The following is a 26,612-nucleotide window of genomic DNA, read 5'->3' on the forward strand; positions in this document are numbered from 1 at the left end:
TTGAACCAATTTTCAAAGCGCTCTCTCCAGTCCGATTGAGGTAACTCCAAAACATGCGTTTTGAATGAATCAACCGCTTCTTCGGGGGCCGGAAATCGTTGTCCACGAAATTTATTTTTGATGTGTGGGAATAAGTAGAAGTCATTGGGTGCCAAATCAGGGCTGTACGGCGGATGACCCATCAGTTCGCTCTTTCGTTCCGTCAGAAATGCCTTTGTTTGAGTCGATGTGTGAGAGCTCGCGTTGTCATGATGAAGAATGATTCGCCTATTCTTCTGCTTTTTTCGAATTTCTCCGATGACTTCTGGCAAACAAATGGTCGTGTACCATTCAGAATTGACCGTCCTGCGTTGCTCTAACGCCACTGTTGCCACATGACCGTTAATACCGCAGAAACAGGCAATCATTTGCTTCGATGTGCTTCATCCTCGAACAACTTTTGTTGGTTTTGCCTCGTCTTGGAAGACCCATACAGTTGATTGCTGTTTTGTTTCCGGCTCATATGCATAGATCCATGATTCGTCACCTGTGTAGATGTTATACATAGCCTTTGATGTACCTTGAACGTATTTTTCCAACATTTCCTTGCACCAATCGACACGAGCCTTTTTTTGAGCGTTTGTCAGATTATGCGGGATCCAACGCGAACAAATTTTTTTTACGCTCAAATGTTCATGCAATATTTTATTGATGCTAGTCATACTAATGTCCAAAGACGCCTCTATCTCACGTTATGTCACATGACGATCTTGCTTTATCAGTTCACGCACAGCATCGATCTTTTCTGGCACAACAACGAATTTTGGACGACCTGCACGGGATTCGTCCTGGATCGAGCATCGACCACGATTAAATTCGTTATACCAATTTTTTACAGTGCTGTAGGATGGCGCTTTATCGCTGAATAAAGAGTTAAGTTCATGGAAGCACTCTTGTCTTGACAATCCACGTCGAAAGTTATGAAAAATAATGGCACGAAAATGTTCACGATTCAATTCCATTTTTTGAAAGAGAAGAACTTTTCAATTTACTGTCAACAACACAAATGAAGCTATAATGGTAAATCGTCTGCATAATTTATGTTTAAAAATATCAAACTTTAGATTAAAATCGTCTGCGGTCGCCTAGCAACACTTACTGTTGCCAAGGCCGGAAATATAAATAGCAACCCTCGTATTGTTAATTTTGATGTGGAAAGTATATACAGTCAATTCGCTATAACTCGAAGTACGATAACTCGAATATTACTATAACTCGATTTTTTTATGAGCTCCCGACCCTTTTAGCTTCAATTTCATGTTAATTATTCTCGATTACTCGAATTTTACTCCCTCTAACTCGATTTTTTTTTGTTGATGTTTTAAAGCAAGAAAAAAAACCTAGGAGCTGATATCTTGCCCCTTGCAGCACACACACAATGTCTTTCGCACTCTTCATGGAGAAGTAAAAGCTGTCCCTCTTGAAGAATGTGCAGTGGTTAAATGAAACGTTACCAAATTTACTTCAAGGATACAGTTAAAATAATGTTTTCAATATTGATGAAATGGGTTTATTTTTTAAATGTCTTCCGAATAAGACTATGATGTTTAAGGATGAAAACTGCTCAGGGGGTAAAATGAGCAAGGAACGTTTGACTGTCCTAGTTGGAGGAAATGCGTCTGGGACAGAGAAATTGCCCTTACTTGTTTATCGGAAAAAACCGAAATCCCCGATGTTTCAGGAATGTAATAACGTATCCTTTGGATTACAAGCCTAGCAAAAAGTTTTGGATGACATCAGTTTTATTTGAAGACTATGTAAGAAAATTGGATCGGAAATTCTTCGCTAAAAAAAAAGTGATACTCTTTATAGATAAATGCACAACACATAGTGATTTACCTAATTTGAAAGCAGTAAATTTGCAGTTTCTCCCGCCAAACACAACAGCAAAGTTGCAGCCGATGGACCAGGGTATCATAAAGTGCTTCAAACAGTCTTATCGTAAATGGCTTGTCAGAAAAATGATTAATAAGCATTAATTAAATAATCCGACAATATTTTGAAAGTCCAAAACCGAAACTAACGGTAAGTCGAACTTCCGATATGTCGAAGTTTTTCGTCAGTCCTATCAGATTCGAGTTATCGCGAATTCACTGTATTTCTATGCTGAATCACTGGTCTCCAATTTGCCCTTATAGCTTTCTATCTGACAAATTTTCAAAATTACTATTTTTCATGTTTATCATCAGAATATTATTTAGTGCTATCTGCATTTCTTTATAAGTAACGATTTAAGTATTAATCTGTTATAAAGGTATAATTATCAATAGTTGTGTTTTATTTTAGAGCGTTGAACATTTTGGTAACATTGGAGGCTACGTCGGAATGTGGCTGGGTATATCATTAGTTGCAGTTTTCGATTTCTTGAGTACGACGTTTGCTTTGCTGAAATTTCCTTTTCGAAACTTTACTATAAAAAAGACCAGAGTACTCAGTATAAATCATAAAAATAGGAACAAGTAAGTCTTTTAAGTTAATAAAAATCAAAGATTTTAAAAAGCTATTAAATTCAAAAAAAGGAGAGGATAATAATTTGTGCATTGTGAATAAATGCACATAAATTGATACTTATGTGTCCACTAAACAGGAACCTTCCTCAGAGTCAAATAAAATGCTTTACCTTAAAATAACGCTGCAGACTGTCTTTTTAATATTTTTGATTTCACCTATAATCTCGCAATCTACCAAGCCCTCCGAATTGAGCTTAAACATTTTGATTGTTTTACCTTATTAACCGGATACCAGTTCCTGAATAGCTAAGATTTTGAATACATTGGAAATCATTTTCTCCCCTGCTGATAAACTCACTTATCTTAACCCTTTTTAGGCCAATCATATAAATTTTTATCAAATGATTTATGATATATGATTACATTACACTTATTAAGATGCACGAAAAGTTCCATGTTTAAAAAAAATTATTTTTTATTGAAGGAATAAAATGGGGCGAATAGGCAACATTCACAAAATCAATGAACAAACCATCAAGTTGAAAGCTTGTTTTTTAATGAATTTTGTTTCATTTACAGACTTGAAACTTGAATTCTCCACAAAATTATACTGATAAATCTCAGAAGCAATAATTATACATTTTCAAAAAGTTTTATTTGTCAATAACCGTTTTAAGTTTTAAAAAAACTTCAATAGTTTAAAACTTTCTCTACAGAAAGTGTTTATTCTAATTGAATTACTATTAATTTTTGGGAGTTTTAAGAAGCCCAGACAATAGCAGAAAAATAAAATTAGTGAAAAGTATACGTTCCAGTGTAAATAAAAAGATATTTATTGATCCTATTGATTGCAAGGGAATTCATCAAATCACAGTTGGAATTCAAATTATAGATTAAAGTTTTCTTCTACAAAAAACATTCAACACTGTTCTTAACCTTCCGAATTTAATTTTTTAGAATATTTTAAAGAACTCTAATAATTTAGTTAAGGATTTTTCGAGTATCTAACCTTTTCCCAATGTTTGGAAGTTCATTATAATTTAATCTGTTGCACCCTGCAGTTCTCACCTAATCCCCTCACACCTATTTCTTATCCCTGCATTATTACCTTCTTCAAACATGCTCTTTTGTTCCCATTGGTTAAAACACTTTACACATGTTTGTCTCTACATCTCCACCTTCCGGATTCCTAGACGCTGATGAAGGTTATTTTTTATGGAACTGAAACTACAGTATGTCAGTTTATATACTTTGTCTGTGCTTTATTCATTTTTTTTTTTGCTACACTATTAATCTTTTTACAATCACATTCTCATAAATTACTGCAGTACGATGTTTTGATTACCGTAAAAAGAGAAGTATGCTTTCCGAAAGAATTGCTTTTAAAACATTTGAAGCTAAATAACAGACTTTGACAGCATGGAACAAAAATGCACTCGCGTACTGGAGAATTTACTCATACTCTATAAGCGTGCAGCACTTAAAATGTTAGCACTAAACTCTTAACACTAGCACTTAAAATTTAGCATTAAAAACACTTAAAACTGGTTTGGTTGTTTTTCCTAGGGTTTTGTGATTAAAGAAAATTTTGAGTACTTAATAGTACGGATTCGAGCTGGAACCCTCGAAATGTTAGTATTTCAGTGGGGAAAATTTAATTTTTTGCGTATTTTATCATCTTTGAAGGTCGTATGTTTAAATTTATACTTCTTAAGAACTAATCAGCCGATTTCGATCAAATTTTAGATTCTGTCATTCAAAAAGTTCGTGCGTTAAAATAATTAAAAACTTTATATTCCCTGCAATTTAAAATGTTTTAAGTATTGGAAAATTAAATAACTGAAAACAAGTAGTTATAAAAATATTTTTACGAGAAATATTACCTTTGGATAAACAGTTAAAAAATTGTTCAATTCATTAGTATCGGATATATGGTGATTAGTGTTTCGAAAATAACGATTCCTCTGACAAATTGACATCAAAAGTTGCAAAATTGTTTGTTAAAGACTTCTATACAAACATTTTCATGAAAATCAGGTAGACTATAGGGTTAGATAAATATTTTAAGCAGTATCTTGTACTACACTAAGAGGAATCGGTCAACATTGTAAAAACCTTTATTACAGGAATTCATTAAATAGAAAGGAACAGAAAGTTATCGGTTAGTTATAATTTGAAAGCATGTGTTGTGCAATGTAAAAATGCATTGCAATATAAAAGTGTAACTATTGGAACTCTTTTAAGCATTAAATCTTATACCACCAAAAGGTATTGATCAACATGTTCAAACGTTTTATGTTCTATTTCTCTTAAATATTATTTTTTGATATCATTACTAAGAGAAAGAAAGAGAAATCCTCCTTATCCTTTCTAAGACATAAAATAATTAAAAAAGTAACAATTATAAAAAAGAAATTCTTTCCGCAAATGATAAAATTTAGTTTTACTTGCTTCAACTGGAAAAAAATTACTTTGAGAACAAAGAAATAAATCCCATTTATGTTAAACTACCAAACTTGACAATTCTCAAAGAGTTTTTATATTGGCAGCCAGCATATCAAAATAATCCCTGTTAAGATTAATGCTCATGATTATTCCTACTAGCTACTAATATACAAAGCACAGTGCTAACAGTCCAGCAGATCAGTAACAATCTTCCCATCTGATATTCTGCAATGGAATCCTTAATATATCTTTCCGAACATTCTATCAAGTGCGAACTCAGCTAAAGTATGCACATAATGAGTCACTAAATAATGTATTTTTTAAGAAATAAAACAAAATCGCTTCATGTTTGCAGTAGCCACTGATGAGACCATTGAAAGCAAGTCAAATATTTAAATTATCTAAAACCAGTTTACTTGATGATGAAACTGAAGAACAGTAGTTATGAAACTGATACGGTGTTTTTTGATCTTTTTGATATTTGTTTGCAGTTTTCGAAAAGCAATTGTTTTTTCTCTGTCTTTACTCATCAATTTAAACTTTATAACGTGCGTATGCAGCCTGTCCTTATTTGGACTTTGTGCTATTAAGCGCTACATTCAATCAATCTAACGTACATATAATACTTGTTTTTTTTTTTAATAATTCTAAACCCATGCATTTACATGTTCATTAAGAAACACTCTTAACGTCAATAAGAGAAAGAATACATAGATATATAATGTACATAAAAAAACATTTAACTGTCAGAGACTTTATATCACATACTCTCGCAATACAAAGCATTTATTATTATTTTTTTGTTATAAAAAATTCTGTCTTCATTATATTTTTGATCTTAAAACCTTTTTGTTGTTAACAATCATATATTTTTTGACTCCATTTTCTTTTAGGAATGTTAAAAAAGGAGAAAACAAATCTTGGTCAGATTATTTGACGAAGGCTTTTCGGGATTCGATGCTGAGTGGCGTTCCACAGATTCTTATGGCTGAGAGTAAAATCAAGAAATACGCTCTTTTATTGGTCTTTCTGTCTTGTTTAGCGGGATATACTTATCAATCTTCTGAATTCCTGAAACTGTTTTGGAAGTATGAAACTGTTGTTGATATACAAATAACTAACAGTAAAATGACCGAATTACCTTCAATCACTATTTGTAATTATGATGGGTAAGTATTTTAAAACTCTTTCATTACCAAATCATATTTGTTTCTCTATCTATATATATATTTCTCTTACACGGCACCAAAAAAAAACCTCATTACAACTTCCCGAATGGCAAGGTTAGAAAATCGACCAATGATTGCTGCTAAAAATGTCACATGCCAAATCTAGCTCAGGTGGCTTAACATATAGCGCTTTTAAAAACGGAAACAATAACCAGAGTGAGCATTATCAGGCTGTTCAATTCAGATTCATGCCCTAAAAGCATGATAGTATTTAATTTAAACTGGCTCAACATATAGCGCTTTAAAAAACGGAAACAATAACCAGAGTGAGCATTATCAGGTTGTTCAATTCAGATTCATGCCCTAAAAACATGATAATATTTAATTTAAACTCAATTAGGAATTAATTAGGCTGGCCTCCTCCATGACTATAAATAAGTCACAAGGTCAGACTTTTGAGAAAATCAGTTTAGTATTGACTGAACAAGTTTTTAGTCATGGACAACTTTATGTTGGCCTGTCAAGAGTTAAGTCATTTGACAGCCTTTCAGTAATTGCTCCAAGATGCCAAATCTATAATCTATATTGTGTTTTCAAAGAAATTCTAAATGTTTAATGTTAATTTGTTAGAGATTTTCAGAAAAAAAAAATTTGGAAAAAATTTAATTGAAACTTCTATTGGCAGTAGGCAAGGGGAACTGCCAAAATCAAAGCTCCCCGATTAGAAATGCAGCATGTCGACCTCCTTTCTCGGGTAATGCTAACAGCCATACATTTTAATTTATTGTATGTAAAACATCCTTATTTTGTTCTAAAATGTTATGTACTTTATCACAAATGTTAATTAATATAGAAATTGATTTCAATAATGCTGATCACCAAAAAGTATTTCATTTGGCGATAAAACAAATTTTTGTGTTCTTGAAAATGAAAGACTTTTTGAGGGTTATTACCTCACAAAAAAAAATTTTATATTTTTAAATAATAAAAAAATTTTCTAAAACTTTCCGAATTTCTAGCATTAACTAATTTATTATACACATATAGTTGAATTTAGGTGAGTAACTGCAGTATTTGATAATTTATTTTGCTAATATATTTCTCATTTAGCTTATGTTTTGATTTTTTCACCATGTACAGTCCGCAAAAAAAAAAAGATATCACCCTGAATAACTTTCGTTCTAATGATCCGATTTTCACGAACTAAGTGTCAATCTTAATGGTTCCTGGGGGTGACCTCAAATATGCTAATTAATTAGTGCTAACTATTAATTAAGTTACGAAATCGGACACAAAAACGTACTTTCTCTGAATAAACATATATTTTTTTTTACATATTTGGAATCTAGACACTTGAATTAGGGGGGGTAGACAAAATTTTAAAACAATTGGGTCGTAAATTGGGTTGCAATAAAGGTTTATTTATTTGGCGATAGTCCAGAAAACCGCCAAAAAAAGTCGCCTGCGCAAATAAATATTTTAAGATAACCCATTGACTGATTCAAAAGAGAAACGCTTAATTTTACTAGGTTGCTAGGCAACCTATTTCTGACTGTAAAAAAATTGAAATAATGTTTTGTGATTGCTCTAAAAGGTTTAATTAATAGTTAATAGAAAACATCTCGAAGTTTCTGGGCAATAGACAATTTTTAAGTTCATTTATGCTCAAAAAGAAAAAAAAAATTATTTTATTCTCCTTTGAAAAGAAAATTTGAATCGATTTATAAGTTTTTGGAATTTAAATACATGAACTTTTTATCTGATATTATTTAGATTATGCTATTTTTGCTATGTTTATTTGAGGATTTCATACTGAAATCAAATTAACATAACTTATACAAAATTTTAGCTATATACAAAATTAGCTATATACAAAATTTTAGGGATAATGATTTTTACAGCTTTAATCGAGTCTTCTAGGCATGAAAGTTTGAAGAAAAAAAAAGTGCTTGAAAAATAAAATGTAGATTGTATAGTAATTCTAATGCACATTCACAAGGTTTTCTATAATTTACGATATTTCTTTTTTCTATAACTCAATGAATTGCTGAATGTTTAGTGACATTTTAAAAACATTGAAATATTTTATGTTTAAGAATAAGATATTGAAATAATATGTTGCATATTGTATGATTCATTGTTTAAAAAATTGCTTCATTCTGCTAGATATTTACGTTACATGGTTTTCTTTGGATAAAGATGATTAGCAAAAATAGCATCCACATGTTTCGATACATTCTGAAACTTACGTTCGCAAATTCACCATAAAATCTCGCACAGCATATTCTTCAATTACGATAAGCTACATTTACCACCAAATACTGCTACTATGATTATTTTTGTTTTCTTATGTATATATATACATATATATATCTATATACATATATATATATATATATATATATATATATATATATATATATATATATATATATATATATATATATATATATATATATATATATATATATATATATATATATATATATATATATATATATATATATATATATATATATATATATATATATATATATATATATATATATATATATATCTGATATGATACTCTCTTTTTAAACAGAGCTCGTAAGGCCCTTAAGATACTGAAATGGGGGCACGAAAACTTAAAAGATTTTTTTTTCCTAATGCCCGCCTGTGTTAACATCCGTCAATTCAGGCATCTACAGGGCGACAGATATCTGTGTGGCCTAAGGATTCCTAACGAGCATCAAACATTCTCAAAATTAAGTGCTCATTCACTGGGAAATTTAGTGTTTATTCAATTTAAGAACTGTTCCTTCACTTGGTTATCTTACTACTTATTATTTAAACCACCAAAAGATTAAAACAATATTATGTAAGTTATCTAAATTTTTTTTACATAATTTGAATTTATTAACAAATATGTCGATATGCATTTAATAACAAATACGTCATTTAGCTAAAATTACAAATTTTGAAATTTTTATGATTTTTTTTAAAGACAAGCTAAGCTTAAGTATTCCATCACTGGTTAGTTTAGCCTATAAGATTTTGAGAAATTTGCGATGTTGTGAGAGATGCTTAAAAATGTTGACTACGTATTTTTATTAATATTTATAAAATATATATTCAAGAAATTGATGAATATTTTATTCCAAATTTATTCATTCGTATGTATATTATTGAAATTTTATCAGTTATTGAGAAAAAAAAACTAAAAAATAAAATATAATCACATTAAAGAAGCACAATCTGTTGTATAATCATATTCTATCAGAAGCATGCTTTTATAAAACTCCACATTCTCTGAATAAAATGTTTTATTCAAATTTCTTTACTAAATTGCAAATATAATTTTAGACGACTAAAAAAGAAACATCGTATTTTATAGCTTAAAAAAATAAAAATGAAAAGATAAGCAAACGATTATTAGCGAAAAAAATATGAATGAAATTTTATGCTAAGCGCGCGAAGTCAAGTTCCTCGCAAGTTTATCACATTTTAATATTAATCGCCCCATTTAATCATTTCTTCATTGTCGCCAAATTATTTTTTTATAAATAATTGATTTTAATTTTTCTCAGTTTCTAATAAATAAAAACAGTTGAAACTTTAGATTTTTCAATTGAAAAATATGTAGATTAATATGGTATAAAAAAATTCATACCTTGTAATTCAAAAATTTTTCATCCTTTATTTAATTAAATAATAAAAAATTATTAACAATTATTAAAAATTATTTTTTTCGTGAAATTATCTTTGGGTAAATGAGTTTTATGACTGGGTGAAATTTTCTTCGAATTGCTTTATTAGTTTTTAAAATATGACTAAAAACGTAAAAAGTGAAATTAACATTAAGGGGTACGAACTTTGGATCGCTCTCCTGACCAAACTATGGGGACCATATTTCCAGGTTGCGACTACCCCCTATATTTTGAAGGTTAAGAATCGAAATATGTAAGAAAAAATATATGTTTATTCAGAGAAAGTACGTTTTTGTGTCTGATTTCGTAACTTAATTAATAGTTAGCACTAATTAATTAGCATATTTGAGGTCACCCCCAAGAACCATTAAGATTAACACTTAGTTCGTGAAAATCCGATCATTAGAACGAAAGTTATTCAGGGTGATATCTTTTTTTTTTTTTGCTGACTGTACAATCTAAATAGCTAATATACTTTTTTAGAAGCCAATAAGAACATCGATAGAATTCTTCTACATAAGTACAATACTATGTCTTTGATGATAAAATATTATGTCTCTGATGATAATATACTATGTTTTTGCTAGAACATTGTGTTCATTGGCGAGCGAGCGCAGCGAGCCATGGTTCACGGAGTGAACCGCATAGGATTGCGTAGAAATTTTAGGGGGTTGGCAAACGTTAGCGAGCAGGGGGCGGAGCCTCCTAGTATAACATAAAATCATAATGGTCTGATACCGTTTTCCATTGTTATCGGCGCATTTTTATTGGTCGGAAAATCACGTAGTCGGATCCAGTTTTCCCCCATTCATTTCCATATTGTTTAGGTTGTCATCAGCATAAAATTAACAAAAGTCGTTGTTTTCCTTTAAATATTATTGCATCCCTAATTGGGTATAATATAAAAAAAACACAACTACTTCGATTTAATAAGAACAACATATGACGCAATGCTAAACGAATGGAATTTAGTTGTTGTTTATTTAGTTATTGTTATTAGTAGTTGTTGTTATTTGTTTTAGTTGTTGTTGTTTATTTAGTTGTATTTAGTTTCAATAACTTTTCTTTATAATGCAATAAAATCTGGCGAGCAGCTATTTAAACGATCGAGCACTTCGTTTGTTTATTTGTGGCTTGAAGTTAGGCTCGCAGAAAATACCGTTCATGGGTTAAATTTAGTAGGAACAACACAACCTGTGACGTAGGCTATAGTATACCCAATTAAAAGTTTATTTTCAGTACTGCTATTATGAATGAAATAAGTTATAAGCAGAGAGCTTGCCGCACTTTACTATACTCAATAGTCAATTATGAGGAAAAATTTTAAATTATGGTTGTGAACTCATCAAATTTGTTTGAAGAATATAATGTATTAAGAATATAAATGTTATTTAAAAAAAATGATGATTAAAAAATCAATTTTGTTCACCAAGAGATCTAAATGCTTATAATACTAATAGATAGTAATATTTGGAAGTGGGAAGTAGAGGCGCAAAAGCGCAAGCAAACAGAACTACTTTTAGTACATAGATGTTAAGTGAATGTGTTTAACTATGGTAGAAAAACTGTTTTCTGGCAAGAAAAAACAATTATTGCGAAGCAGTCATCTGGGTTGGTGAGCGGTAGCGAACAGGGGGCCCCTAGTATCGTATAATTTTCAATATAACTGATAAGTGTAGAAGAAAAATGTTTCAGGAAAAAGTTTTCAATAAAATTCACCTCAATTCTACTCAATTATACAACACTCTGGATTCTAATAACTGATAAATTCAGGGGGAGAGATAAAAGACATCAAGAAGATAAAAATTATATGATTATCTCGAAAAACGTATGCAAGCTCTCTCTGAATCTAGAGGAGATACATAAAACGGGAATGAGTCGGGATATTCTAAAGGGAATATTCTACGATATAAAAATATGCACTTATATACACACTTTGGAGATATCTGCGTGTGCATCCGATATTCCTTTTTACGTCATTCTAGTCTGTCGAATGATGACGCATAATAATTAATAAAATAAATCTCTTTGTAGTTTGTTAATCTTTAATATCAATCGTTGTTTTTCATCACTCCTGGAGCTTCTCAGTCAAATTTTTTAGAGCGGGATTTTTATTGAGAGGAATTCTCAACATTTTTTTATTTAAATTAAGGTCTATCTTCATATTAATTCTCAAACTCAACGAATTTTTTCAAGTTTTGAAATGATATTTTTTATTATTAATTATAAATTACTACAAAAATTTTGTTTAATTTCATTTAATATTTCTGAAGTTATAGTACGAAAGCGCTAGTAAAAAGAAAAAAAAAATTTCTAAAAATTTCTTTACTTCTACGAATATTTAAGCTAGGCTTACAATATTTCCCGCAGTTATTTTTATGTAAAATAAAATCAAGCTTCATATAATTTCTCAACACAAATTTCGATTTTTATATTTGATTATAGTACCGTGCAGTATGCAATATATTTTGTTTGCAATACAATTTGTTAACAAATATATCGAAAACACAGAATTTCTGAAAAGTAATAGAGCGAGCAAAGTATGTTTTTTGAAGCAAAATAACGGAAAAATTTCCATTTAGAATTAATCTCAGTAATTTTATTTACATTTCAGCAATGATATTTGCCCCAATAATTTCATTTTTAAATAAATTAGTGAGAAATTAAAGATTCTTTCTGTCATTCAATTTTGCAGATCAAATATATCGAAAATATGTGAGGAGATTAAACCAGATTGGTGCAAGTCATTGTGGGAAGAATATCAAGATTCAGCTCAATGTGATTGCTTAGCAGAGCGTAATTGCGAAAATGGCACTTTTCTAGATAAAATGGTTAGTAATTATAAACTCTGTTCTCGATTGAATTCTTCAGCAGGATTGCATGAAATCATTGCAGTTAATTTCTCTTCCGACTTCGGGTCTTTCATTTCATCAATTTGTCATTGTGATTTTCAATAATAAAATGGCAATTTATTTGATTTAGGAGAGATAGTGCATTGTTTAAACAGTAAATATTTTATTAAAGATGAGAATTGTTTTAAACCTTAAAAGCAAGGAAAGTTATTTAGGGGTATAAAGAATTTTTAAATAAAATCCTCTAAAAAGGATCGTTTTTTTTTTCAAATTGTTTCTGCTATTTGTTTAATAATTTCCAAAGTTTTTATTAAGTTTTTAAATCTCTTCAAAAGTATGATTCGAATCATCAAACTAAAATTGTGACCAAAAAACAAATGCCATTAAAAAAATTAAGAGTGGGATTACAATTAGCAATTTTCCACTTCCTGCTTGAGGTGCAAAACCAGGAAATACTTCCATTAGCATCCACATTGTTCAGAGATTGTATGGTTTACACAATACCACTAATTTCCTACAAACACATGCTTAAATCATTATTTTAAATGAAAAACTTTCTCGTAATTATTAACTTAAAACCTGTTTGAAATACATTTCTAAACTCAAAAGTTTTTATTTTTACAAATTAATATCATAAACATTTTTTCTCCTTAAGACTGTAAGGTATGGTGCGATTTCAACGAGGAAATACAATTAAAATAAATATAATTCTTATAGTATGTGTAACATGTGATTAAAAAATAATTAAATTAATAATCAAAACATTTTCTTGAAAATCTCTTGTACTGAGAGTGGAATATTCTGGATAATGTTGGAATCTGAAATAATGTAAGTTTGCTCTTCTCTCTAATTTCAGAAAAATTAAAAATATCCTGGCCAGGTGATGACAATGCTCAGCTAATTTTACGTGTATAGCTCAGAACATTTACGTATGATATTTAATAATTTGAGTGTTGAAAGTATATGTTGGAACAATAACTGTATGTTCTAAAACATTTTTTTGAATAATAATTTTACTATGATATTTAACTATACATAAGTGTATATATATATATATATATATATATATATATATATATATATATATATAATATATATATATATATATATATATATATATATATATATATATATATATATATATATATATATATATATATATATATATATATATATATATATATATATATATATATATATATATATATATATATATATATATATATATATATATATATATATATATATATATATATATATATATATATATATATATATACTGAGTGATTTCGATATATACTGAAAATCATTTATTTTATACAGGTTCTACCTCTTTCTAGATATAATGACATAGCTACATTTCCACCCAATGAACGTCTAGAGTATATTCAAGATTTAAATGATGTAATACGTGGCTGTTCCTTCGTTGTTCATGGTAAACATACCGAAGATTGTGAGTAAGTTTTTATGTTGTGATGTAACAAGAAAACACGAAGCTAGTTCTAGACATTGAAGTTTAAATTTTGTTTGATAAATACTGAGTGGTTATTAATAAAAGCCCCTTTGATTCGCTTTACATATCTTCATATATAAAACTTAAAGTTTGTCTGTGTACAGGAACGTTTGTACTTTAAAATCTTGAGAAAGGCATCAATTCAAATTTCGCTTCTTTCTGCAATTTTTAAATTTTCATGGGATATTTTTCTGAGCAATCATCACTTTCCAGCAGCATTTAGTTTGCATATAGTATAGAAAAAATTAAATTTAAATATTTTATTTTTTCAGATATTATTATTATTTTTTTTATAAAATAAGAAACATCGCTTTTTTTAAAACAGAGCACTTCGAAATGCCTCTTTCAGACAGGCCATTGATGGTTGAAACGACACTTTTGGTTCAAACTTCATGCTTTTATTATTTCTCTGGCTTCAAAATCTGGTAAAATAAATTACCAACCAGACCATATATATATATATATATATATATATATATATATATATATATATATATATATATATATATATATATATATATATATATATATATATATATATATATATATATATATATATATATATATATATATATATATATATATATATATATATATATATATATATATATATATATATATATATATATATATATATATATATCTGTGTGTGTATGTATTATGCAGCTGAGTGCCCTTTCATTTTCCTGATTACTTGAAATATTGTTTTTTAAATGTTAATTAAGATATCTGTTTCGAATACTGTAATACTCATCATTTTGGAGCAGCATGTGCCAAGAAACGAACTGAAGTCCTAAGAAAAATCATGTGAGTAACCCTTTTTGGGACTGTTTTCATATTATTGTAAAAAAATGGCTCACCATGCTAAAAGTAAGGAAAGAGGACTTGCAATTTATTGCCGCTGAATTAGGTGTTGAGAATCTTAAGATTACATGTATTGAAAACAGTAATTGTTGTAAATCCTACTTATGAAGAAAATTTTGCGAGAGCAATGCTAAATTCATAAATTATAATCGACGAAAAGAAGAAAATTATTAAATTAAATTAGAAAAAAACATGGAGTTATAATTACGAAGTGCTACTTTGATTTCAGAAAACGCAAAAATAGATCTCGGATTGATAAAGAATCTTTTCGGCCTCTGATGGGGCTATTTTTTTCTAATTTAAGTGATTAATTTCTGATGTTCCATTGATTTAGGCTTATGGTATCCGGCTATTTTTGCATTTATTCTTATCGCTAATTTTAATTTTCCTTTCTTCAATTTTAATAACTCATTCATTATTTATTTTCTTTTGTACATGCATTTTTTTTTCAATTTCACAATTTTCAGATCTTATGGCTATTTATATATAGACATTAATTTTATTATTGAGATATCAATGTTATAGGTTTTCGCTATGTTAACTTTCGCCATTTTGTGTACGTTGATTTTGATTCTTGTTTTAATATGATTACTACACTTTAATTCTCTGATTTCTTGTGTTATGCCTTTATTTTATCCTTTTCTGATTGATAAATATAACTGTCTTATTTTTATCTCATTGATTTCATATAATTTTTTACAAATACATCATTTTTCAAAATTTTTTGTCGATTCTCTCCATTTGAAAATCAAAATTAAACTATCTATCGAAAAATTTAGTTATATTAACTATTCAATTTTACATAATGAATTTTCCAACCAATTATTTTTATTATTACATTATTGCATTGTTATATTTCTTTTGATACCTTTTACTTGTATTACTTTTACTTAATATCTTTTACTTGTTGTCCTCAATCAACATAGAAGTCTACGTACACAATGGTAATCATTTTTGTTTATTACACATACCTTAGTGTTGGGTAATAGTGTTGAATAATGTGTTGGGTAATAGTGTTGTCCAACGCATTATTTATAATAAGTAATGGTGTTATAATAAATAATATGTTATAGTAAATAACAATTTCCCACATATGTTAGGGTTTTCTTTCCTTTTTTCATAGATAGTCCTTTTATAACTAACGTTATTATATATAATAGCTCATTTATGAGGAAATTCTTCATTCTTTTTTTATTGTCAGTCATTGAAATCTTATCTATGTCAAGAATAATGGTTTTTGGTGTTAAAACCGTTAATCAATGGAGCATCGTCATTTCGCCTTCACGTTATTTTTCTATGGCTTCATCGGGGATCAGACGGGACTCTTAAACGCTATTAAATACTTTTTCAGTAATTGCTCATATTATATACTACTTCATATTGCATAATCGTTTAAATAATTTTCCTCGTTGAAATATCAACCAGACGATCAGTTAGATCAACACCATCTTCATCAGGAAGAATTAGAAAACCAATGAATAAATCTGAACCTTTAGATATTCAGCAAAGTTCAACTCCTAGATACTCATAGATATCCAGAAAAGTCCTAGTCATAGAGGCTCCTCGTTAGAATCTTCACCAGTAGAGGCATCAGTGGAAATAAACTAGCTTACTCTTGATACTTCAAATGAACTTGACGTATTATTATTGACATTAATCAATAATATTGAACACAAGTATAATGGAAAGTACAGTCTCCAAATTATACCAGGTAATGAGTGCAGGGATACTCTTCACAAGATAAAAGACCTCATAGAACACAACAAACATCAATCTCCATTGAAACTGAACAAATCGGTATCCACAGAAAATTTGAACACAGGTCTATCAGACATTACAAAAGAAATTGTGGAGTCAACTCTAACGGCACATTTACAAAGTATTCAAGAACAAATAAACGTCATTTCTAATCACATCAAGAGAACAAGAAAACAGACACCAACTTATAGCGATGTCTTAAAAAACCCAGCCCCACCTACTTCTTTAGTCCTTCCAGTCACATAAGATAGCAACACAAGGAATATTCCCAAGAAAATAGAAACAACAATCATTAAACCCGTCAATTAAAAAATTCTTTGTAAATGACAAAATTGAGGAAATAAAATACCGCAATAACAAACAAATTGAGAATATAAAGGCAAGTATGGAGAACGCTGGTATTTCCTATAAAGAAAAACTAAAACGGCAACTATCCCTGCCTCTTCTGATTGTTCCGGCATCCTACAGTGATGAAGAGGCAATAGAAACTCCTAAAGCCAATTGCGATTTCAAAGATGACACAGACACTATAACAATCACCAAGTCAATTCTGCACAAAAATGACATTTATAAAAGACTTGGCATAATAAGAGTCAACTTCCAATCGGCAATTCAACTGCTAAAAATTTATTATGTTTTCATGCTATGTTTTCAATGCATAATTAAGTAAAAGAATACTACTGTTACGGTGTAGACATTGCCAAATTTTAGGTCACCCCCAAAACAACTGAAAGAACAGAATAGCATGTGAACATTGTGGATCGCAACATGATTCTTCTCACTGCACCAGCTCAACCACAGCTTGCAAAAATTGTTTATATTCCAATGAGAAATATACATCGAAATTCAACGTAGGTACATCATAAAGCATTCTGTTCAGATTGTCCAACGCACCAGTATGAATTAAACGAATTGAGACGTCAATCTAAAAATAACCAACAATAGAAACACTATTAAAACACTTTTTAAAAAAATAAAGAAAGAAACGGGACAAGCCTACAATAAACTTTTTAACTTTTGTCAACCAGCGAGCAAACCAGGCAAGCGTTTGGAAATATACTTTGTAATTAAGAACAGATTTATAACATCTTCACCCTTGTTTCAAGTATTCTACACTCCATAACAAAAAAATCGACGCACCAAGAAGGAGTTGTCCGATTGAAGCGAAAATTGGTGAATAGGGAGACAATGTACAGAATAGTAAATGATTACAATTTCAGAACAATTGAATAATTTATTGAAGAGTTGCAAAAACAAGTTCAATAAGGTGTTGACCCGCCTCTAGCCTGGATACAAGCTGCCACGCGGCGTGGCATAGACCGATAAAGCTCCCGGATGGTCTCTTGCAGTATTTCCTGCCAAATTAGATCCAATTGTCGAACGAGGTCATCAACATTCCGTGGCAGATGCAATCGCCTTCCCATCACATCCCAGACATGCTCGATGGGAGAGAGATCTGGTGATCTGGCAGGCCAAGGAAGAGTTTGACAAGCTTGCAGACAATTCATAGCAACACGTGCCGTATGTGGTCTGGCATTGTCCTGCTGAAAAACCAGCCCAGGATGCTGCAAAAGGAACGGTAGCAAAACAGGTCTTAGGATGTCGTCGACGTACCGCTGTGTAGTAAGTGTACCTCTAATGACGACCAAAGGGGTCCGACTGTCAAAGGAAATGGTACCCCAGACCATAATGCCTTGTTGAGGGCCGGTGTGGCGTGCAATAGTGAAGGCAGGATCCCCCTTTTGCCCTGTGCGTCTCCAAACACGTCTTAGATGATCATCAGGACACAGTTGGAAGCGGGATTCCTCGCTAAAGACTATACGTCCCAAGTCGGCATCATTCCAGCCATATCTGTTCAAAACATTCATGCATACGAAATTTCAAAGCAATCGGATGATTGCTTCTTGGTGCGTCGATTTTTTTGTTATAGAGTGTATATACAACAATAATTCTCAACTAGACGAAACAAACAGCATTCTTAAAAATCCTTATCCCGACGATATTATTCCTTCACATCGGCTAATTTACAAAAATAACATACCGGACGACCCATTTACACACAATGAGTTACAACGACTAATTAAAACTCTTAACAACAAAAAGCACCTGGCATGGATGGAACAGATTACATTGTAGTTAAAATTTTATTCTCATTTCTCAGTACTTTAATTCTTAAATTTTTCGACAAATGTCTTATTTTAAATTATTTTCCACATCATTTAAAAAAAGGTCAGGTTTTACTTTTTAAAAAAAGGCAAAAATCCAAAACATTTAACATCTTATCTCCTAATCATCCTTCTACCTTGCTTGGGTAAATTTTTGGACAAACTTATCATTAAAAGACTAAATTTTCATTTAAAAAATATAAACACCCTTTCAGATCTTCAATACGGTTTCAGATTCGGCAAGTCAGTCAAATTAGCTTTGGATAATTTTAAAGATAATTTAACACACCTAAAAAATATTTACAAACACGTTGCAGCTGTATCGTTAGATATTAAAAGTGCTTTTGGCAACATTCAATGTAGTATAATTAATTATGAGTTATTAAAATATCATATTTCCTCTAATCTTTGCCTTTTCATAGAAAGTATAAACACAAATAGACAAGCAATTCTTTCAACTGATCAAGGTTACGCAACTAAAAACATTTCAAAAGGTTGTCCCAGAGGTCATGTATTGGTCCTACAGCATGGAATCATACTATTAATAGTTTGCTTAACATACATTCCGAAAATTTTATGATTCAAACTTTTGCAGACGATCTGATTATACTGACTTTTGCCAACTCAAGGAGAAATTTGGAAGAGATTAGAAATAATTCCCTTAATGAAATTCATACATGACTTATTCAAAATGCTCTAAATCTCTCTCTAGTGGAGCATGTAGGAGTGGTCATTGATAAAAAATTAAACTGGGGCTCTCACATTAATATTTTTAAAAACAAAATCTAATACATTATTAAATTCGCTTCAAAAAATTAACCAAAAATCGTTGGGTATCAACCAAAAAGCGAGAAATTTATAATCCAATACAGTAATAATTCCCTCATTAGCTCATGGTTGCAGCCTATGGGCAACGAATATCTCTTCACGCATTTATCGCACTCTACTATCTATTCAAAGAAAATTTCTTTTAAACAGGCCTATTATTCTACCCCCCATGGCAGCACTTCAAGTACTAACAAATATTCCTCCCCTCGCACAAGAGATTATGTCAATATCATGCTCAACAACAATAACTCAACTCAAAAAAGATGCCAAATTTAATAATATAACGTATAATACTCTAGACTATGAGAAAAGCTAAAAATACAGGTGATTGTATTTTTAATGTCAATTTAAATTTTAACTTGTGATACCATCTCCAAGGCTGTCTCAACCTCTATTATGCATAGATGTCTTGTATCCTATTTTTCAGATTTGCGGATGTACCGATATTTTGATAGTCAAAAATCGAAGTTCAAGGAGGATGTTTAAATTGGATAAAATATGCTTTTGTGTCTGATCTCATAAACTTATGCATGGTATGCACAACTCAATAAAAATGTTCACTTTTTTTCCATACTGTACTGTTATTATCATTCAGAAGTCGTGGTTGACAATCAGTAAATCTCAATGTACAGATTTGACCAAAAATCTACTTTTTGATACCATAATAATAATGAGTTTTATTTGATGTATGATTCTCAGCATGATGGGGCATTTTAAACACGAAGTACTTGAGTACTGTATCCCATTTTTGGAGGAAGTTACACCCCAGCTTCGAAATGATTATCAAAGAGGGAGGAAGAATTGCATTTGTACTTACGTGACTATAATGTATAGTGAGTCTAGCTTGGATTACAGTTCTCTCAAAGCGTGATGTTATTCTAAACAAGAAGTACTTGAGTGGTTATGGTGAAAGCCTATCCAATTTTTACATCAAGTTACTCTTTCACCTCGAAATGGCTCTCAAACAGGAATAAAGTGTTGCAATTGTTCTCCCAAAGCTAAAGCGAAAAATTAGGAGATCAGACCGGTGAATCCATAACTTATTTTCCAGAGAATCGTCGGCGAATGTTGTCGTTTATTAACAGGAATCTAGAATCAACTACAACCATAAGAATAGAATAAGACTAAATTCTCATAGTTGTACCTATTTAAATTAAACAAATGCTTTGATGAGGGGCCCTTCATTGAAATATCTGCGTAGCACTTCCTCCGCTAGAATATTCATTTTCTTTACTGTCTGAGTCATATTGGTCATATGCGTCATATTTGGATAAGTCAATTTCAAGAAAAAATTCCATAATTTAATACATTTCAATGGAATATATATTTTGGAATTATGCAATTTATTATATGCATTTCAATGCATATTAAAATGCAATGCGTTATAAGCATTTCTATTTTTCAACGGATTTATTTTTTCTTTCCAGTCTGTCATATTTCAAAAAGTCAAGTGTTTCCACATCAAGTGTGTATGGTTTTTTGAGTGGCTGTTGGACTTTGAATACTGTTTTTGGAAGACCAAATGCAAAGCCAAGTGTAGTGACTTCGAGTGGGAGTAAGATATAAATTTTTGTTTCCTCATATCATGAAATTTCGTTCACTGAACATTTTAAAGCTATTTCCCACGAGGCATAACAAAAGGTTTTAACAATGAATTGCAAATTGCCTTTTTTAAGGTGAAAATTAACTTAGTTAATAAATGGAAATGGATCATTCTAAATTAAATAATATTAATTCATGTTAGAGAAAATGTTTTTTAAATAGAATGTTATGAAATTATACCAGCCAGTATTGCCAAAATATTCTTCAGAAAAGCTTTAAAAATGACAATTAAAAGACTTTTATACACGAAAACTGTAGTTTTTTTTAAAAGACATAAACTAAACTAGTTGTTTTGAAGTTGTAGTTTAAATGTCTTCAAAGTAAATTTTTACTTTTCTAGGTAATTATTTAAAGAAAAATTTTAGTTCTTCTGGAGTAAGAAGAAAATGTAAGAGAAAAAAATTGAAGAAAATGTAAACTCTTTATAATGACTGTAAAATAACTAGTTCTTTTAAGCCTATAATTTTTAAATAAACATCGTTGAAAAAAATTCGACGAAATAATATCTATCTTCTAGAATTCTGCTGATTCTATCTAGGGAAAAGTTTATGGAAATGTAGCTGTCGGGAAAAAGTAGCTCACATCAAGAGGCTCGGATTTTGAAAAAGTTTACCATGGACCAAAAATTTTTTGTACCCTTTTAAAAACTTTTGATCTCATAATCAAAATAATTTAATTTTGACTATATCATCGAATAATGTATAATAAATACTGATATTTGATACAATATTAAAACTCTATCTTAATGATTCGAGAACCTCACCTTAAATATCAATTGGAGAAGACAATATTTTAACTTCTGTCTTGAGTCATAATTGCATTGAATTGATACCTGAGTCATAAATGCATTGCATGAGTTGCCTACAGAATCAAAATGGGAAAAAAAAACTTTAAAACTGGTTGTTTAAATGTGGTATAATTTGCCAGACTTATTATTGCTTTATTCCTAACTTACGTAATCAATGTTAGTTCAAATTGTAATGATTTAATTTTTATTCTCACATAAATAAATCAATAATGATATAAATAAATCAAACTATTATCACTTTGTTGACAAATAAACAAATGACAAAATAGTTTTAGCTTTTATAGCCTGGTTGTCTCCACCCTGAAAATGCATATACTATTCGCCGTAGTGGTTAAGTCACGAATCCCCTGAATAAAAAACTGAGTGATTTGGTATTCTGGCTTTCAAAATATGACTCGCAATCTTGAATCCTAATGATTTAGTCTAGAAAGACTCCTTCATATTAATTTTCCTATTAGCATATTTTTACATGCCCCGAAAACTCTTTAAGCAAATATGAAATTTGACACAATTATAAAATCCGTTTATCCAATGCCATGCAAAAAGGGTTTTATAGTTATTGACTTATTTTTAAAGAACACTAAACTGTTTCATTTTCTTCAAATAATGTGCCCGAAAATAGTTTGTTGTTTCAGCTAAGAATACAAAATTATTTTTTCAAGTAGTTTTGTATTCTTATAAACTACATAAATTCAGAACTGTTAAGAGTATGATTGGCATTAATTTTTAAATTACAGCAAAAATAAAGTATTTTTATTCAAAGTTTTTCTAAAGAAAGTTATGGAACGGTAAAGAACATTTCCCTAGAGAAGAAAGAAAATTCTTCTCCAGGATTCTTTGAATACTTACATCTTTTTCCGAAGTTTAGCATCGGTACGCAATAATTTTAAACATAGAATGAATTATTTTCCGTAATGAGTCAGTCCACCATCTCGCTTTTATGTCATTATGAAATCGGGTATATTCATAAATTTCTTGCCTGAATGAAAAGCGATGTCCTTGAAAGCAGCCCAATATTTCCATGATTGCTTAAGACCCCTATTAGACAAACTAAAAAACGTCAAATGTCGTGCGAATCAGTGGGGTTTTGTAAAAAAATAATACACTGCCCTAGCGGTGCACTGGCCAATCAAAAAGGTCCCGTTCACGGCTTCGGGCATAACAGTAAAACGATTAATAATTTCTATAAAGGATAGAGTAGCCATTGTATATTGTGAACTTAAAATAAAAAAGTAAATAATTAAATTTTTAAAAAAAATAAGCAAAGCACAATTGAAAGAACAATAATAGTCATAATCATATAATAGTTTCCGTTCTATAACCTAGAACCTTCCTCAGTGCCAAAACCCCAAATGATAGTAGAGAAAAAAAGGTTGGTAGGTATATTATTTACGTCGCTTTAGAGTTGCACAAAGAGCTATATCCGACGGTCTGGGAAACATCCCTGAGGATGATCTGAAGACATGCCATCACAATTTTGATCCTCTGCAGAGGGGATGAGCCCCTGATTTGGTAGCCTGATGACCAGCACCCGAAGTCAAATACGGTAGAACAATTTAACGAAGACCAATACCATGTAACCTTGGTCCCTACTCAGGCTGATCAAAGTGGTCATCCACCCGCTTACTGACCGCAGCCAGTGGTGCTTGACTTTGCTGTTCCACTGAGAACCGTGTCTTTACAATCAGTTCACTGCTGGACAGTAAAGAAACAACACGTGCAGGGTGGTTTAATCAATAGAGACAGAGTTACAGATATGAAGAAGATAATAAAAGATAGAAAATAAGACTGAAGGTTGGCCGGGATCCCCACCAGTATGCAGGAGATTGAGCTGGAATTGATTTCTAAATGTTGGGAAACTGTGGTACATTAAATGAATCATTAACTGAATTATTAGAATTTTTCAGAACACGGAATGATTCTCAGGAATCAAGTTCAGCTTATAAAGAGCAATGTTGAATGGTTTTGGCGGATGAAAACTTTAACTCGTGATCAGACTTCCAACTATAAGGTGGAGAGAAAAATCAATTAATAGCATGATTTTGGATATTTCTTTTGTGTTGAAGTCGAAGTTTCAGGGTGCGCTTAGTTGATCAAATGCACAATGCATACATTAACACGAAATTTGATGAATTCGCCAGTTATTAATATCTGCAATAGAGTCTTCTAAGTTAGCAAATTTAGTTTGTTTACAGGCACAGAAACTGCGTTTTTAAGCATAAGTTAAGTCAAAATCTTAGTAATTCGGGAAATAGTATTAGGATAGTAAAGAAAAATAGTCAATTTTGTCGAATTAGAGAGTTTCATATATTGCGATATTCTGAAGATAAAATCAATCATATTAGAAATAAAACCACGGTTTGTAGCGATAAATTTTAGGTAAAAGAGCTCCTCATTGAGGAGATAACTATTTGAACAAATTTAAGAAGTACGGTAAACAAGTGAGCTTAAGGCAGCTATCTATTGCTTAAGGTGATGTTTAGGTTATGAGTGGCAACTGAAACCACAAATGGTTTCCGATGAACAGAAGTTAGAATTTCATGCAATTACGAGTAATAATAACCTCTAAGAAAGTTAAACACTTATTACTTCTTCGAACGTGAATTGCATAAAAAAATCTATAAAATGCACACTATTGATAACATGGCCAGCATCAGCATTGTCCAACAATGTCAGCACTACCCATCAATGATGTTCAATTTTAATGGTAAATTTCATCAAATGATTGCTGATTTGACTATTGACTTCTTAAGTGATCTGAATAGGCATTATTTTGAAGTAAAACTCCTTGATTTATTAAAATTTTCTTTTTATGGATGATAAGTCCAAAATTGTTTAATATTAATCGATTGTACTTAAACTTGATATTCTTCAAAAGGCAAAGATTACTTTGTTTATTAAATATATAATAATTATAATTTCAGGTAAACATATTTTGTAGATCTGTTATCGTGTCAAAATGAATGAGCATCCAGATTAGAAAAATATAGAGCTGTAAGAAAAATTAAACTTTAGGAAAACTAAATAAGAAGATTAAGAAAAATTAAACTTCTCTTTTAATTTTTCTTATTTGAAAAAATAAGAAAATTAAAAGAGAAGTATTTTTACACTAAGCAGTCTAAAGGTCCCTTCCTAACAAATTTCCTAACAAAATTCAGGTTAGGCTATATCATGTAATATTGTGAGGATTTTTACATCAAACATTCGGTAACACTCAAAAGTTTCCAAAATTACTGCAAAAAATACTGAAACCTACTCATATTTGTATTAACAAACAAATCCTAATGGGCATAAATTTCCTTCGTTCTCACACGAATCTTAAGAATGTATAACAGAATGGAAAATTAGAGAACAACCTATATATTTAAAAATGTTTATTGTAGTCCCAAGTTTCTAATCAATATATGAGAATACTTAAAGTATCTAATGGTTTTCAAACGAAAAAAAATAATACATGAACAAAAAGAAAATGAAAGATAAATAATATCATTTAAAAGTAAGAAATTACATTATGCTTTCTGTCTTGTCTTTCACCTAGTTCGATAAGTTATGTTTTAAAAATTAAATAAGCATACCGTAAACCGGGGCGAGTCTACCCATTTTTTCAGTTTGTCAACTTTCAAGTGGTCAAACTTTTGTAAATATTAAAGAAAAAAGGCTTTTAAGAGGTGTTTCGGAATCGCTATTTATCCCTCTTTAAGGCTGTGAAATCGATTTTAGAAAATATTTACAGTTACGCTGTTACTGTATATTTTTATAGAACTGTTGACAAATCTCTCGTATGGGGCGAGTCTACCCATTCTACTAAAATGAATGTTAACATTGTAAATAATCAAATTTTACTATTAAATTGTTATTTTAGTTACTATATAGGATATTTATGAAGTAAAATTCATAACTTTATTATATATTCCATTTTTTTTATTCATAAAATAACACAAATTGAGTATTTGATCGATTATCACATTTTGATCACAGTTTTGTTTTTATAATCATTAACATTATAAAATAACATTTTTTCTGATTATTGTTGATAAAAATAAATTAAAATTAATATAAATTTACAATTAAATAATTAATAAATAATAATAATTAAAGATTATTAACAAAATCGAAATTCAAACATTGGGAATCATGAAAAATCCTTTTCCCATTCTTTTGGGAGGTGTGATTTTTCTTACAATGTTTTCTCGTTGAAATATAATATTAAATAAAAAAAGTTAATTTTGTAATATAAAAATTGAAAAAATAGGTAAAATAAACATATTTTATATTTACATTTATATTTAAACTATAAATTTTCTTATTAATGATAAATTTATCAATGCAGAATTAAAATAATATACTCAAATTCATTTAAAATGACTTAATTTTAATATAAAGAAAGTTCTAAATTATATTATTATGCTTTATTAAAACTAAATACGAAT

At 30.0% G+C, this 26,612-nt stretch overlaps 1 protein-coding gene across 1 annotated transcript in view; it reads left to right on the top strand.

Moving 5' to 3' along the window:
* The window catches only part of LOC107438537 (uncharacterized), a 119,742-nt gene that overhangs the window by 33,389 nt on the left and 59,741 nt on the right, over nt 1-26,612 (top strand). The window contains exons 12-16 of the mRNA XM_087153486.1: nt 2,326-2,498; nt 5,828-6,103; nt 12,488-12,623; nt 13,968-14,101; nt 21,200-21,327. Of these exons, the coding sequence (XP_087009612.1) occupies nt 2,326-2,498; nt 5,828-6,103; nt 12,488-12,623; nt 13,968-14,101; nt 21,200-21,327 (847 nt within the window). The remainder of the gene's footprint in view (nt 1-2,325; nt 2,499-5,827; nt 6,104-12,487; nt 12,624-13,967; nt 14,102-21,199; nt 21,328-26,612) is intronic.

The sequence above is a fragment of the Parasteatoda tepidariorum genome, chromosome 10 (genome assembly GCF_982258835.1).
Source record: "Parasteatoda tepidariorum strain Cologne lab strain chromosome 10, Ptep-v5.0, whole genome shotgun sequence".
NCBI classification, from domain to species: Eukaryota; Metazoa; Arthropoda; class Arachnida; order Araneae; family Theridiidae; genus Parasteatoda; species Parasteatoda tepidariorum.